General features: G+C 43.9%; 1 protein-coding gene across 1 annotated transcript in view; it reads right to left on the bottom strand.

The window, feature by feature from the left end:
* clcnk (chloride channel K) overlaps window positions 1–17,198 on the bottom strand; it is a 60,975-nt gene that overhangs the window by 6,238 nt on the left and 37,539 nt on the right. Inside the window, exons 12-17 of the mRNA XM_039755479.1 lie at window positions 16,275–16,448; window positions 12,862–12,931; window positions 9,590–9,700; window positions 5,109–5,322; window positions 3,625–3,758; window positions 544–674 (exon numbers count right to left, since the gene is read on the bottom strand). Coding sequence (XP_039611413.1) covers window positions 544–674; window positions 3,625–3,758; window positions 5,109–5,322; window positions 9,590–9,700; window positions 12,862–12,931; window positions 16,275–16,448 — 834 coding nt within the window. The remainder of the gene's footprint in view (window positions 1–543; window positions 675–3,624; window positions 3,759–5,108; window positions 5,323–9,589; window positions 9,701–12,861; window positions 12,932–16,274; window positions 16,449–17,198) is intronic.

Below are 17,198 nucleotides of genomic sequence, written 5' to 3'. Positions count from 1 at the left end.
GCACTGACAGACACACAGACATAATTCATAAATCATAAGATTCATCAAAATCTCCATATTGAATTTTTGGACGATCACAATGCTTTCCTTATATTTCGTATACAAGAAAGTAAGAGAAGACTAAACTAATTGAGATGAGTTCTTATCACTTCTTGTGAATCTGCTGCCACAGGGGGTCCGCATGTCCGAGTTTGGGACCACTGCTCTGTTTTCCCTTTTGACATTTGAGTCTTTCTCTGCTGATCGATCTCCAAACTCAGTCCTCTGCGATTTAATTTCGTAGAACAAGGAAACGGCGCTGAGTCCTTTGATTGGCGCCGTGTGCCTCCATTCATTAGAAAGCCGACGTCATCCCCACAAAGGGCTTTTACTTTAATTAGCTTCCACCAGGAAAGCAACACACGTCCCGTGGGGATGGACTGCAGTCGAGTGTCACTAGCAGGCGCCCCCCGCGGAGCTAATCCAAGTTATCAAAGCCCCTCAAGATCAGCCCCATGCCCCACATAAGGGTCTTCATGTTTGTCTGAGCCGATGCCACCCTACCGTTTCAGGACGTGCCCCCTCTGCTGACTCTTGCCGGCTCGTATTCTCTTCACCGATGATCCTTCTTTGATGATAACGTAGAAACCTCAGCAGCTCAGCCCGTGGAATGGAGCCCAGGAGCACCATGGCATCTGGAGCAACAACAACAACAAAAGATAAAAAAGAGTTTCCACTTCACCGTGAACCCCGGAGATTTGGTGGCATTTCAACAAATGCTGTCAACAAGGACAAGATGGGCAAACAGGTAGTGCGCCGGACGTTGTAGGTGCCCGTCGCCATAGTGTCAGCTCGTGGCAATGCCGCCCCAGGAGAGGACGCCGGGTTACAATTCACGGTAGCGTTTGTTCCCCCCTACAAGGTGTCAACAAGTTCTGAACGCCAGAGCCTGGTGACGTCAAATCAGGTGGGACCACTAAGAATAAAAGCAGTCCAGCCCTGCGTTTGCCTCGGCCACCTCAGTCGAAGGTAAGGCGTCATGGAGATCATTTGAACTGTAGGTGGGCTGCTTGGGAAGGAGAGAGGAGTGCTGAAGCCCCCTGGAACATTAAACAATTCGTTAGGCTTGCGTATCCCACCAGAGAGTAGCCAGCAGCGGTTTGTCTTCGTTGTTTTCAGTTATTTTATTATTTTGTATGTCGTACCCTCATTAGAGCTGCTGCCGAGTCCCTTCCATATTGTTATATTGCTTTATAAATTGTACTGATGTTGCTTTGCCTTTATTAAATCTTTAAAGTGGATGTGTCATCATGGTGCCGACTGCACTGAACGGCAGCAGGCTGTATGAAGAATAGAATTGGGAGAAAACGAGGAACGGGAGGTCAAGAGTCGAGAAAAGAAGCAGGATCAGGACGTAACATCAAAAATCGTAGTCGGCGTAGAGAGAAGGGAAAAAGAAAACAGCAAACTGGGTCAAAATACGAAAAGTGAAGTTCACGGATGAAAAGACGTATAGCCAGTATGCAGTAATAATGTACGGAAACCGAGAGAGGACGCGTAATATCGTTAGGAATAATTACGAGTCATTTTCTCGTCTCGAGATGACAGACCTTGAGCACTCGAGAAAATTCAACGTTTCACAAGGATAACCGTTTAGCTTATTGGACGGCAAATACGATGACTGGAATTGTGGGTCACGAGAGATTATATGCATGAAGTCGGCTAACTGCTGCCATCATGTCTGCTCGGCAGGGCCGCCGAGAGAAAATCGGGTCACCGGTGCAAAGAAGGCGTGTGGGCCCTTATACAAAATTCTACACTCATGGACTGTATGTGTGTATATTATTATTATTTATTTCTAACAATCGTGGATTACATTGATACATTTAGATACGTATGTATGGGCTTTCTATTGCTTCGCGCTCACTCAACCCTTCGCAATCTTACACGTGAAAGTTCTCGCGCCGTTCTTTGTCTTAGTTTGTAAGGACGTCTCCTTCTCGAGATAACGACACGTTTCGGATTTTGTGATGTTTCTTTGTATTATGCTCCTTCGGCACTTGTTGACTTTCTCGACTGTTCACAACGGTCCACTTTCCCGAATTCGCGGTGACTACGTGACGTACTTGTTTTCCGGCTGATGACTCCCCTCTTCTTCGTCACTTCCCACCGAGCGGGGAATACCCTTGTAGACCACGTGACTTCTCTCCCAGGGTGACCTCCATGAATGTCTCTTACGTCGTAAACTGTTGACCGCTGCTAAGTACCCTGTGATCCACGCGCCTTTCAATTTTGAAACTAAACAGACTTGCAAAATTAAAAAAAAATACAATAAAAAAAATTAAATGAATGAAATAAATAAATAAATGTTCAAAATCAAAATATAATAAAAACTATGGGATGCGTTGAACTTCAAAGGCCCCGGAGCGATGTACAGGCTGCACCCCATGCTCCTGGAAACATCTCACCACATATTCGTCTGTGGCCACATGAGGTTATAATATGACAAGAGAGACGAGACAAGACTTTTTCAGAGAGATACTTTCACGTCCCACGAGACGAGACTTTGTGCCAAGAGATTTAACCAGAAATAAAAGACAAAGAGTAGATGACAAAGTAGAACGTCGTAAAGAATTCAAAAATGTTGTCGTGATACACGTGTAGAACAGGTTAGAGACAATGGAAGTACTAAAATTCAAAAGTCTCAAAAAATGATAGTAAAGATCGCATTAGCGCAAGCAAATGAAAATTATTATTCAGTGAAATAACGGAACAGCGAAAAGATGTTGAATATATCATTCGGATTTGAACTTTTAGTCAGAGACTTGTAGATTGTCTAATTCGTGTTGCCATCAGGGAAAAAAAAAGTCGTGTTTCTTCCCAATGAAGAGGCGTATCTGTGAGAATTTAAAGATTTATGGCTTAGTGAAAGTGAAATCCTGCGAGAGAAAATTTCAAGTCCCACGAGACAAGACTTTATGCAAAGAGATTTGGAAAAGTCCTGCCCGCATCTAAAACATTTACAACCACGCACTCACGGTTCAATCAGTTCTCATTTGTGTGAATGCTATTGTCAGACACAGTTCGTGTAGAGAGAACGAAACGAGATTCACTCACGGGCAGTTATACGCTGCGTTGTCACGATGTAATTCCAAACACGGCATCAAAATACAATGCGATATTGACAAAAAGGTAAAAGCGTCAAAAGAGATCGAATATATGGACGTAGGTGATATGTCAGAAGTATGTAGATACTGTTTGACTTTAAACGTTAAGTCAGAGACTTGTAGATCGTCTAATTCGTGTTGCCATCAGACAGAAGTAGTGTTTCTTCCCAATGAAGAGGCCTATCCACGAGAATTAAAAGATTTGTTGTTTGGTGAAAGTGAAATCCACAAACGCGAGCGGCAGAGACGGGAATGGCGTGTAGCACAGGCCAGGGGGTTGACAAGCGAATGAGCAGGGGGCGAATCCCCCTAGTAATTAATTTTTATTATTATTACTATTATTATGAATTAGGGTTAGGGTTTTTTTTTTTTTTTAGGTGGCCTACTCCTCTGGGGTCTTCCTGATTCCAAGCCACACTGCAGTGGGGTAGTCGCAGTGTCGTGGTGGACAACACAGAGAGCATTGTGGGTAGAGTACCTTGGCTGTTGACCACAGGGAACTCCATGTCAGCACTAGAGGTCAGGAGCTTCACGACTTCATTGCGTCCCCAGCTTTTCATGACAGGAAAAAAGTGGCGACTCATAAATTGCTGAGTCGTCACTGAGTAGGACCTGAAAAACAAGGAATTAATGTTAAGCTGGAAAATGGAGCATCCATCACCCATCTCTCTCTCGTGGTTGGCATTGCCCGCTCCCTGTCAGTGTAGAATTTGTGCATTCTTCCCATGGCTGTGTCTTTCTTTCCAATGCGGACCCCAGTTTCCATCCCAAATTCCCAAAGACACACAGGTTAGGTTAGCTGGGCATGAGCATGGGCATCCGTAAAAGTGACTGTGCCCTGTATAACCAGTGAGGTTAAACCAGCCAATTCCAAAATGCCCGGGGCATTCAATGCATTCACGTGAAATTCTGGTTGAAATATTCAAAGAGACTCAAAGTCAAATTTATTACTTGGTGTGCAAAAAAAATAAACTAATAAAATAAGTGGAAATAAAGACCCAACTAAAAGTATTAAATGGGTACCACTTCACCAGAACTGCAACTTGAGCACATTTCTGGCTGACCAGTGTAAGTGCCCAACAGGACAGACGGGCAATTTGGACAAAACAAAGCTACCCAAATTCACCAATTTGTAACATACCCAGGTGTAAGTGCCCAAGAGGATGGACGGGCATCCTGGACGGTACGGAGGATAATTTTTTGACCCAGATGAGGGTCCAGAATGGAAAGACCAACAAGCTTGCCAGCTGGACGAGGAAACAGCTTTGTGCCAGGCCAGAGCAGCAGAAGGAGGAGCAGTTCCATCGCCCATACAGCAGGTGACAGTGTTCCTCTGGTGGTGTCCCAGTTTGAATACCCGCAGGGAGGCTTGGGAGTTGGAGTCCAGAGGTGCAAACCTGTCGGGTTCCCTGTCTTGCTGCCCGCCCCTTCTACTGGGCCATCAATTATATTACACCAGATGGGTACCAAGCCATTTCTTCGTCTAACCAGCAAGCTCATCTGGCCTCCCATCTGGGTCAGAAATCGTCCTCTGTCCCCACTGGGACGCCCGTCCATCCTCTTGAGTATTTTACAAATTGGGGAATTTGGGCAGCTTTGTTTTGTCCAAATTGCCCGACTTGTAGCTCTGAGCCTGTCGGCCATTCACAGGGACTCGGAATCTCGTAGAAACTCCTGTTTACCGTCAGCCTGATAGCACGTGAGCTCAGACGATAAAGGATTGTTACTACCAGGAGTGAAATTGGAAAATACAGTGGAGAATTACATGTAGGCACACATCAACAAGGAGAATATGAAATAATTATTAACATATAAGGGTAAAGAAATGGCAAGACACCAGCCTAGGGAGCAGACATCAGCACGCCTCCCGGCTCCTTCAGCTACCTCCGCCAACAGAGAAGGACCACCGACTCCCCTCTCCCACCACTCCAAGCCGAAATAAACAATGGCACCTGCCCTCACCCCGTGTCGGCGTTGTGCAGGCGTGGCAGGTAAGGAAGCTTCTTGACGATGATTGTGCCATCGTAGAAGGACGGCTGGCACTTCTGGGAAATCGCATTTGCGACCAACACTGCCAGAAGCACGGGCAGAAAGTGGGCCATCTGACCAGTCATTTCAAACACCAGCAACGCCGTGGACAAGGTGTGGGTCACGGCTCCCGAGAAGGCTGCGGCTCCTGCGGGGACAGAGGAAGAGGAAGAGATGGTGAAGGTGCAGCCAGGCTCACGTGGATTTACACAGCACTAACAAAATGGCTGCTAAGTACTTAGGGGACTTTCTAGACTGGCAACACATTTGGGGGCCATCTAAGGATGTTAATAATTAACACTTACGAGGATCGCTAAAAGCACAGCAAGTGCCAACCATCCACCCTGTTAGGTTTTTGCAGGGCCTGTGCCCTGTTGGCGTTTTTCAGAAGTTCGTCATCTTCCTCCGCACTCGAGCCCTGGTTTCCTGTATGGTTGTGAATGCTAATTTATTTGTGTTATATTTTTGCTAACGTTTTACTTGTATTATTTTTTGATGCTGTAGTGACTTTTTTTTTGTTGTCTGATGAACGCAGCCATGTGGGCCTCGACAGGTGCCAGCGTGACTTGGCACCTTAACAGAGAATTGGGCCGTGTTTATACTTCATGCTATGCAAGCGTACTTTACGTAAATCTGGAAGATTCCACCAGGTGGCAGTGCGGTGACAACAGGGTCGGCTTCTCTGTGTTGTGAATTGCCTGAAACAGCCATTAAATTCTGAGGACACCTTGCCACACTATCTCTAAAAAGGATGTTTAATGATTACATCCATCAATGCGCCCATTCCAGCTAGCATTGGGCATGAGAAAGAAACAGAATCCCTGGACGGGGTATCAGCTCATCACACGGTGAATATAAGCACACACATACGCTGGCGTCGCCAGATCCCCAAACCTTCATGTCTTTGGAAGGAAATGGGAGCACATGGTGGAAACCCACCAGGAAACAGGGGTGGACTGGCTATTAGGGCATTTGGGCAATGCCCGGTGGGCTGCACACTCTGGTCTGGTCATGGGCCGGCCGTTTCATGAAAATAAATTTTATGTACTAGTTACTGTTTGACATTAAAATTAATTTTCTAAACTGCTAAACATTATCCTTCAGCGAGTGAGGTGATGAGGTCGGCCCACTCGGCCCATTATTCATTGTATTTAAAATGTCGTCAAACATAAATGTGAACAAAGTTGTTTAGATACAATTTAATGAAAAATAAAAAAGTAGTAGGGTGGCATGGTGGCACAGTGGGTACCTCGCAGTTAGGAGTCTTGGGTTCGCTTCCTGGGTCCTCCCTGCATGGAGTTTGCATGTCCTCCCCGTGCCTGCGTGGGCTTCCTCCCACAGTCCAAAGACATGCAGGTTAGGTGCATTGGCGATCTTAAATTGTCCCGAGTGTGAGCTTGGTGTGCTTGTGCCCTGTGGTGGACTGGCGCCCTGCCCGGGGTTTGTTTCCTGCATTGTGCCCTGTTTTGGATGAGATTGGCTCCAGCAGACCCCCGGGACCCTGTAATTAGGATATAGCAGGTTGGACAATGGATGGATAAAAATGCAGTAACACGGCTCACACTTTATTAGAGTACCCGTCAAATGTCAATGTCACTGCGCCTCCGTGCTGCCCTAAATACTACATATATGATTAAGTAAATTGCAATAACGTTCAGCATACGTTAACTGAAATGTAGCGATATTGAAACAGAAAAGGCAGTTTGAACCAAATGTTTCGCTGCAACGTTGTGTACTGACAACTAAAACAACTTGATGACGTAATACGGTATATTAAATAGGACTATAGAAATCGCAGTACCGGACAGATAATGTTTAGTAGTTTAGAAAATTGATTTTAATGTCAAACAGTAACCAGTACATAAAATTTATTTCATGAAACGGCCGGCCCATGACCAGACCAGAGTCCGCGGCCCACCGGGCATTGCCCAGATGCCCTAATGGCCAGTCCGCCCCTGGCTGTTGGGTACTTCACGCAGCGCTGGTGGTAAATGATCTCTGAATCGTTCTTTACGTTGAGGATGTAATGACGTAAGATGCCGGAGGTTTGGAGGAACTTATCCTAACCTGTAAGAGCCATTTCCTAGTGACATAAGAATCATAAATGTTTTACTAAATGATAGGCAGAATCTTTGGGAGGTTCCCAAAACCCCCGTGAGATGAACTGAATTGGTATATTCCAGCTCTTTCTAGTTCTCTGACTAAACATTATCCTCAGTTAGTGATCAGCCTTGCCATGTGTAAGGTGTAGAGGGCACAAGGTTTTAAACCGGGCCTTGTGTGCCAAATAACATGTAAGACAAAACACTTAATTGACTGTGCAGCGCCGTACGTTTAAAGCGTACAGAAGTTAAGAATCTTTAAGTATAGAAACAACTAAAGTTTTACAAGAAAAGCTAAGTTTAGAAAAGGTACATTTTTCCTTTTTTTGCCTTTTATTCTATGTGTGTAACAACGTTTTTCTTTATTCTTGTGTGGATCGTTTGCTTTGAATTTTCACAAAATATTTTAAAACACACTTTTGGACTGAGCGTTTTACCCGTGCTTGAACTGGCCCTACACTCCGGCGCCTACATAACCTTTTGCTTTCATTTCCGTTTTCCGTAGACGCTCTCGTTCCGTTTGTGCTTTTCATTAAGTTACTGTGCTGTACAATCTGCATTTTCACTGCTGCTGTGCATTTGCTATTTGCGTATTGATAGAAACGAGTTACTTTACTTTGTCGTTTTGGGTTCTTTGCCGTATCGACTGAAAGTGGGGAGATAGCAGCAGGCAAACGCTGAGCTGTAAAACAGAAGAATCTTTCAAATTGTTGCGGAGCGAGGTGTGCAGAATTGATGATATGCTCTTTCTTTCATGTGCGTAAAATGTTAAAAATGGATGTCTTTATTTTCTTCTGCTTATAGCTTTCACAGTGATGGTGTAACATTAATAAATGTTGTCATGCACCTGCGCGGGGGGCGGGGCTCAAATAAGTGTCATTACCCGCCAAGCCAGGGGTTGGCACTGTGCTCAGATCCTTTCCCTTTTTCTCCCTCTGCAGACTCATCCACTGCTGACCTCATTTCCTGTTTCTGCTTTCCGGGATCTGCCCCTTCTGGTTTACCCGCCATATAAACCACCACTCACCATTCATCCTCAGTTCTGTTCTCTTGTGAACGTATGTCTGTAACGACATTCATTTCATTTTCAAGTATACAGGGTTGTCAAGGTGGTACTGCCAAGTCATTTTAGGTGCTTTTGTCTCCCTTATTTACATTGGCGTAGTCGGCAGGATTTTGCTGTAAAATGACCAAACAGCAGGACCGCAACACGGTCATTACCAACATGGCCGCCAAGATCCAGTCCCTATGGGTTCAAATGGGGGAACAGCGGACACAGCGCTCAGAGAGTGAGGCGCAGAATCAGACACGTGTGGCTCTCCGCCAGGACCAGACGCTGTCTCCATCCCAGGAACCGTTACCATTACAATGGACGTACGTTTTGAGAAGTAAATAAGTAAAAGTGTCAGTCGGATCACTTGTTCACCTACCAGCGACCGGAACAGTCTGGTTTTACGCCTAAGAAAGTCTACCAGCAACCGCATCCTGGCACTGAGGGTTCTCATGGAGCACAAACGCGAATATCGGCAGAGTTTCTTTGCAGTCTTTGTCAATTTTCGTAAGGAGTTTGACTCAGTTGATCGAGCTGCCCTGTGGGACATCCTGAGGGTTCACGGGATCCCCTCGAGGTTGCTGGATATCAAGGCTGGCCTGTACAGTGGAACTGCGAGTGCTCTGCGTTTTTCCCAGTTGAAAACGTGACGCGTTTCCCCGAGGGTGGTCCGGCTCGCAGGACCCTCATTGTTGGCTGGGCCAGGCCAAGGGGTCGCCCACGTAACACTTGGCTGCAGCAGATAGAGGGTCATTTCTGGAGGGTGGGACTGTACCACGTGTCTGCCTGCAGGGTTGCCAGTCGGGATCCCGAGTTGTTTCATGGTGTAGTGGGCGCTGTACCAGTGCACTGTCCCTAACTTGACATGTCAGTCGGAGGCTCCCTGCGTCTTGATTCGCGAAAGCCAGAGGCTGCTACACTGATCTGTTTTAATGAAGTATTTGGAAATAAAGAGAAGAGGAAAAACATGAAAGACGGCTCCGATCTATAAATCATTTTGATGACATCCTCAGAAAGCAAACATTTACAATATAAATATAGGCTGGCAGAATTAAACCAATTACAACCATAGCATTCAATAACAAATTCCATTGCTGGCAAGTACTGACTTCTAATTAAGCAACTGAGTCGCAGCACAAATCTGTAGCCGTTGTGTCAAGTGGAGGACCCCGGGATTAGAGTAACAACCAAGACAGTGTGCGTTCAAGAAGCGTTAGCAAGTCATGCCAGTCTTGAGCCCACGTGGTGGCTGCGTATCTTACCAGCTAAGGCGTATCCACCTGGGATGATAGGATTAATGACCCCATCAGCTTTGATGCCATCAGGGAAAAAATACGCAACAAGCTCCCCAACCAAACGGCCAAGAGCAGCACCTGTGGAGGGAGACAAGAAGATCAACCATTGAGCCATTCTGGACGGTGGTAGTGCCATGTTTGGTGACAAGCTGTCCTGGGTCACTTAGACCTTAAACTAAGCAATTCAAAGCACTCTGGGATCCCCATGGGTTTATTTCCTCCTAGAATTCTGCCATTCAAAGTTTCCATTTTCCTTTTACCTGTTAAAATGGAGTCACGTCTCTTTATTTATTAGTCTTAACTTTAAACCTTTGGGATTATTGAAACAGAATGACTTCATCTCCCCATCCACACTCTTAAAAGCGCTGGTTCTTTAATGGCACTTTATGGCTCTTTACTGGGTTGTGTGGCTCCCCATAGAACATTTCATTCTGAGAAGGGTTCTCTGCGTATAAAGTGGATTCTTTGTGCTTTAAAAGAACTTCTAATGTGGAGACAAAAATCTTTGATGTATGCAAGACCACAGGACTCTAGCAGATTAACAAACCCCGCACTTAGCCTGTGTGCTTGTATGCAATCAATAATCAGGAGCCATTGGCATTTCGCAAATCTGTAACCCTCTAGTCATCGTTATTCTCTGTGTGGAGCTCGTTACCAATCGAAATAAATAAAGGGTTCTCTCTGCAGCCTTCGTGTGGATCTGTCTTTTGGGAACCAGAAATGGCTGCCCTATGGCAAGAATCACTCAGGCACCTTGATTTGGAAGACTGCATCCACCAATTTTCAGAGCCTTTCTTGTTAATCTGAAGTTTTGCAGGTACCCTTAAACTACATACATCCTGGTACCAACTGGCCATGTAAGGCAGGAAGCCAGCCCTGACTTGGGACGTCAAAACCTCAAAGAAATATTCTGATATTCACCCACACGCTTATTCAATTCATTTATTATTCACCAATTCTGTTAATGAAAAGACTTTTGGGAAAAACTGTGAGAAGAAGGCAAACTCCACACATACAATACAGCAACCAGGCTGGCAGCTGAACTGAGTTCACATGACCAAGAGGCCTTAACACAAACCAACATGTCACCATGAAGTTTCATTTATGAATATGTTTTTATGTATTTGTGTTGATATTTTCAGTATTTGTTTTTCACAGTTTTATTGTCCAACTACATGCCAAAGATGTGGAGATTTGTGGAACTGTCAGTACAGACTGGCATCCTATGAGTGAGTGAGTGTGGCAGTGTGTGTGTGTGACAACAAGGCCGGGGACAGCAGTTATGAATAAGCCCTGAAAACATGGGAACAAAGCCTTACAGCAGGTGGGCAATCCCAGACGATACACAAATAACGTATGTGCCCACCAGATAGATAGATAGATATATAGGAAAGGCACTATATAATAGATAGATAGATAGATAGATAGATAGATAGATAGATAGATAGATAGATAGATAGATAGAAGAAAGGCACTATATAATAGATAGATAGATAGATAGATAGATGGGAAAGGCACTATATAATAGATAGATAGATAGATAGATAGATAGATAGATAGATAGATAGATAGATATTAAAGGCACTATATAATAGATAGATAGATAGATAGATATGAAAGGCACTATATAATAGATAGATAGATAGATAGATAGATAGATAGATAGATAGATAGATAGATAGATAGGAAAGGCACTATATAATAGATAGATAGATAGATAGATAGATAGATAGATAGATAGATAGATAGATAGGAAAGGCACTATATAATAGATAGATAGATAGATAGATAGATGGATAGATAGATAGATAGGAAAGGCACTATATAATAGATAGATAGATAGATAGATAGATAGATAGATAGAGATACGAAAGGCACTATATAATAGATAGATAGATGTGAAAGGCACTATATAATAGATAGATAGATAGATGTGAAAGGCACTATATAATAGATCGATAGATAGATAGATAGATAGATAGGAAAGGCACTATATAATAGATAGATAGATAGATAGATAGATGTGAAAGGCACTATATAATAAATAGATAGTTAGATAGATAGATGAAAGGCACTATATAATAGATAGATAGATAGATAGATAGATAGATAGATAGATAGATAGATAGATAGATAGATAGATAGATAGATGTGAAAGGCACTATATAATACATAGAGAGATAGACAGATGGATAGATAGATAGGAAAGGCACTATATAATAGATAGATAGATAGATAGATAGATAGATAGATAGATAGATAGAGATACGAAAGGCACTATATAATAGATAGATAGATGTGAAAGGCACTATTTAATAGATAGAGAGATAGACAGATGGATAGATAGATAGGAAAGGCACTATATAATAAGATAGATAGATAGATAGATGTGAAAGGCACTATATAATACATAGAGAGATAGACAGATGGATAGATAGATAGGAAAGGCACTATATAATAAGATAGATAGATAGATAGATAGATAGATAGATAGATAGATATGAATGGCACTATATAATAGATAGATAGATAGATAGATGAAAGGCACTATATAATAGATAGATAGATAGATAGATATATAGATGTGAAAGGCACTATATAATAGATAGATAGATAGATAGATAGATAGATAGATAGGAAAGGCACTATATAATAAGATAGATAGATAGATAGATAGATAGATGTGAAAGGCACTATATAATAAATAGATAGATAGATAGATAGATAGACAGATAGATAGATAGATAGATTTCATAATCTTTCTCTTAACATATAAAGCCTTAAAAGGCTGAGGCCCTACCTACTTATCCGAACTTATGATTATTGTAAACCTGAGCACACATTAATATCTGAAGATGTCAGCCTGTTTATGATTGTAAAGTTAAATAAAATAAGAGTGGGAGGTCGAGCTTTTAGTTCCAGGGCCGCCTAAACTGTGGAGTGGTCTGCCTGCTTCTATAAGAGATGCCCCTTCAATCTCAGCTGTTAAATCCTGGCTGAAGACTAATGACTTTAGTTTAGTATACCCTGACTACAGCTGCTGTGCATTCTGTATTTCTGTTTTTAGTCATTAGTACAATAATATAAGTAATATGATATTCATTAGCTGTTACTAACCCTCCCCTGAAGAAGGGTCCAGAGTTTCCTTCCAAAGCTTCCATATTGTAATCTTCTCAGTTAGCCAATAAAAGGTGTCATTTTGCTTGACCTCTCATTGTAGCTAGCATAGAAATACTCACCGTAGATGAACACTGGCATGAAGTATCCAGCTGGCATTGGCATGGTGGTGGCGAGAATCAGCATCCAAAACTGGACAAAAAAAAAAAAGAAAAGAGAAGCCATTGTTTGGTGCTGCACTTTCTAAGTGTGTCGTACTAAGAGATGTCACGGTAGTAGTGGCGTTGTCACGTGCACAGCGTACGGTCAGACTCCTCCGTGTGTGTCCAGCCCACTTTGCTGTTCTCTGGCGTGTTTCTGTTCTTGGGTGCTGTCGATTGACTACAACACACAAACCCCATACCTGACTGTACTTCTTGCTCGTGTCTCCACACTCCTTCTTCAGAGTCGCCCTCACTGAAATGCCACATCATTTATTGCTGGCATATGCTTAATGTTTAACAATGAGCCACTTTGTTCTTTTAATAAGTCACTCGTGCCTGCTAGCAACTGTTGACCCCAATCAAGAAACAGCCATCTTATTGAGAAATGTGTCAAGAGGAGTCTGGCCAAGGGTGCAACTGCAGATTTATGACCCGAGTGCTGGCACATGGCTTTGAGTACATTCAAATTTCAAGCGGCTCCCCTTGGACTTCAGTGAAACTGCCTGCGTTGTGCCGATGAAGCCAGGATGCCATTACTGTTAGCCCGAGGCCAATCGCTACTGTAACCGTAAAATCTTCATATTTATAGCACATTCAGAAGGCCGGACGGCTCAGGCGGGTCAAACACGTTTACCAACGCAAAGAAACGAGTCCCGTTTTCTACAATCAACCCTCCGACAGTCCACTGATGCAGGATGGGGGGTGAACAGCACTTTACAATCCCACATCACTCACTTGGGGGGTCACTGCCTGACCATTCTGACACCAACAAAAAAAAGTTTCATTTAAGTAAGAAATGGTGCCATTACAGAAATGGGGGGTGAGGGGGGCACTGACACCCCCGTCACGTGAATGAAAACTTCCAAAAGCAATGGGGCGTCTTATTTGGGCGCACTCTCACTTCTGGAATGGCCGCGGTGAGGTGAGGGCTTTTTCCTTTTGGTTTTCTATAGTGGTTCGTTTGCTAATTTAATAAAATTTATTTTAGTATTAAATGTAACACCCCGACATGAAAAGAAACTTATGTGACTTCTAACCTGCTGGACTACGAAACCAACCCCGGAAGAAACGGTGCATCTGCTGCGTCAGAGCGGTACTGAATACAGCAGGGCTGGCATCCCAACATGGCATCCCAGTGGTGTCACTACCGTTCAGCGCCACCATATAAACATTTTGTCAGGACCCAAAGCTTTTCTTAAATTTACTGTTCCTTCTTACGTACCAATCTACGGGTTGCATTTTTCACTTCCATGCTTTGACTTCTTGTCTGCCTGTGCCAGTGGGCATCTTCCAAGAATACAAACCTCCTTTTTATCGTCAGACTTGCTAATTTCTAAGCGTTTTCTGCCACACATACAACACTGGGGGGGCTTCTCAATCTGCTGACCTCAAGTTCGTCGTGGTTTTCACAGTCTGTTGAAGAGGTTGGTGGGGTTCAATACGTTTCTCACTCAAAAACATCAAATTAGGTGGGTGGTCCACATTTGACCAATTTAGAGCTCTGGCCTTCATGTTTCAAAGTGGACTGGCACCTTCTCAAATTTGCTTTCCTTTGTTTATATTTTCTACTTCTGCCTGCATTGATGGACCACCGCTACTCATTACCCTATCTAGAGGGTTTTGGGCTGATGATTTCCAATTTGTAATGCCAGATTGTGGAAGTTTCCAAGTTCTGACCCACTTGGAGAGAAAGCAATAAGGATGAGAGGCCAGCATGTGGCCAGCTGTGTCCCCGTGTTCTTGATGGACCATCTCAATCCACTGCACTAATTCCATTCAGAATTTTAAATCATGTCTCCTCTTCATCTCCTTTTACTTAAACCAGGGGTCCCCAACTCCAGTCTTGGGGGGCCACAGTGGGTGCAGGTTTTCATTCTAACCGTCTTCTTAATTAGTGAGCCGTTTTTGCTTTTGATTCACTTGTTTTGTCTTATTGACGTGACTCGGACCCCATTAGTTGTTTCCTTTTCCTTAATGAGCAGCCGAACAATAATGAGACGCAAAACAAGCCGCGACATGACCAGCTAACCTGAAAATTAAAGAAAGGTGCAGGTCTCGGTCACGTTGGCCACCAAAACATCTTAAAGGTGGTCTTAGAATAAACAAAAAATCCACAGTCTGCTGTGGCAAAATGAGAGCAGCAACAAGTCCTGATATTCAATAACGGCTTTAATTAACAGCAAGAATTGGCTTCTCATTAAGAAACTGGTTGGAGTGAAACTGGCTGGAGTTTGATGTTCCAGTTTAGCTGGTCATCTGTTGGCTCGTCTCACGTCTCAATTCTGTTTGGCTGCCATTTGATGAAGAAACAAATCAACTCAGAGGACTGAATCCTTAAAAACAAGGCTATGAAAATGAAGGGAAAAGCAGTTAATTAGCAGCAAAAACTGGTCACCGATTAGGAAAAGGGTTAGAATGAAAACCTGCAGCCCCTGCGGCCCACCAGGACCAGAGTTAGACACCCCTGACTTAAACTGTAAAGGCTCAGCTCTTTGAATCTTTCCTCATAACTCATCCCCTGTAGCCCTGGAATCAGCCTGGTTGCTCTTCTCTGGACTTCTTCTAGTGCTGTTATGTCCTTTTTGTAGCCTGGAGACCCAAACTGCACCCAGTACTCCAGATGAGGCCTCGCCAGTGTGTTATAAAGCTTGAGCAGAACCTCCTGTGACTTGTGCTCCACACATCAAGGCGCTATATAACCTGACATTCTGTTAGCCTTCTTGATGGCTTCTGAACACTGGATGTTGATAGTGTCAAGTCCTCTACAATTCCTAAGTCCTTTAATCTTTCCTCATAACTCATCCCCTGTAGCTCTGTAATCAGCCTCCTCACTCTTCTCTGGTCCTTTTTCTAGTGCTGTTATGTCCTTTTTCTAGCCTGGAGACCCAAACTGCACCCAGTACTCCAGATGAGGCCTCACCAGTGTGTTATAAAGCTTGAGCAGAACCTCCTATGACTTGTGCTCCACACATCAAGGCGCTATATAACCTGACATTCTGTTAGCCTTCTTCATGGCTTCTTAATATTGTCTGGCAGTTGACAGTGACGACTCCATTATGACTCCTAAATCTTTTAATCTTTCCTCCTAACTCATCCCCTGTAGTCCTCTAATTGACCTCGTCATTCTTCTCTGGACCTTTTCTAGCGCTGCTGTGTCCTTTTTATAGTCCTGGAGACCAAAACTGCACCCAGTACTCCAGATGAGGCCTCACCAGTGTGTTAAGCTTAAGAAAGCTATAAGGATGAGTGGCCAACATCTGCCCAAAATGATACATTTAGCCCACCACAGTGGACTTCACGGCCACAATCTGAGTGTGTTGTAAGGACTTCACCTTCATGACAATGAAGATCAGCAGAGTCCCATAAATGGTGATGGTGGGATCCCACCATTCTATCCACAAGTTGTTGGGATCTACAGAAGGCGGTCTCAGAAGTGATGCATTCTTGGACAAGACTATCCAGGTCCTGTTGTCAAAGAACGATGTTACGAGTTCCTTCATAGTTAACTGTAGAAAAAGAAAAGAAAAAGAAAAAATGGATGACAACTTGAGATTGTGGTCTATGGCCGGCGTGTCATGACCAGCCAATACCCCCAGGCCGCCAGATGGAGCTCTCCCTGCAGCATGAAGGTGCCCGGGATACAAGCAGGGAATCATGGACTATGGAGTTTTCCCCTACAAACCTGTTGGATACCCCAGGGGCCAACAGAGGACGCTGCAGGGAGGCCCAGAGAGTCACATGTGCCCTAAAACCCGGAAGTGTAGTGCGTCATAGGCAAAGCGACGTACTTCCGGGATGAAGAAGAGGACTTTTTATCTGACCCGGAAGTGATAAGGAACCATGGACTGAAGAATGGGAAACACTCCCGGGTCAGGGACTATAAAGGACTATGGGAAGTCCCCTGAGGGGGAGCTGAGCTGGGTGGAAGGGTGGCAACACGTCTGGGAGTGTGGAGGACTGATTTATTGTAGTATTGTGAATTTATTTATGAGTATTGTGGAGAGGAGGGTGCTTGGTGCACAGTTTGTGAATAAAAAGTCAACTATTTGGACTTTTATATCGTGTCTCACGTCTTGGACAAGGGTTCAAGGGAGTGATAGCGCCCCCTATCTGTCACAAGATGAATGAATTGTGTGACAGAAGAAAGGAACTCGATTCAAAAAAAAAAAATAGAGTAGTGAAGGTGTGCCCAACAAAATACCCAAAGGGAAGGATGCCAAGCAGCTTTAATTAAAGACCTGCCAGGCAGACACATG

The sequence above is a fragment of the Polypterus senegalus genome, chromosome 6 (assembly GCF_016835505.1).
Source record: "Polypterus senegalus isolate Bchr_013 chromosome 6, ASM1683550v1, whole genome shotgun sequence".
Classification (NCBI taxonomy): Eukaryota; Metazoa; Chordata; class Cladistia; order Polypteriformes; family Polypteridae; genus Polypterus; species Polypterus senegalus.
The sequence above is the reverse complement of the archived record's forward strand: the minus strand, read 5'-3'. Positions and strand labels throughout refer to the sequence as shown.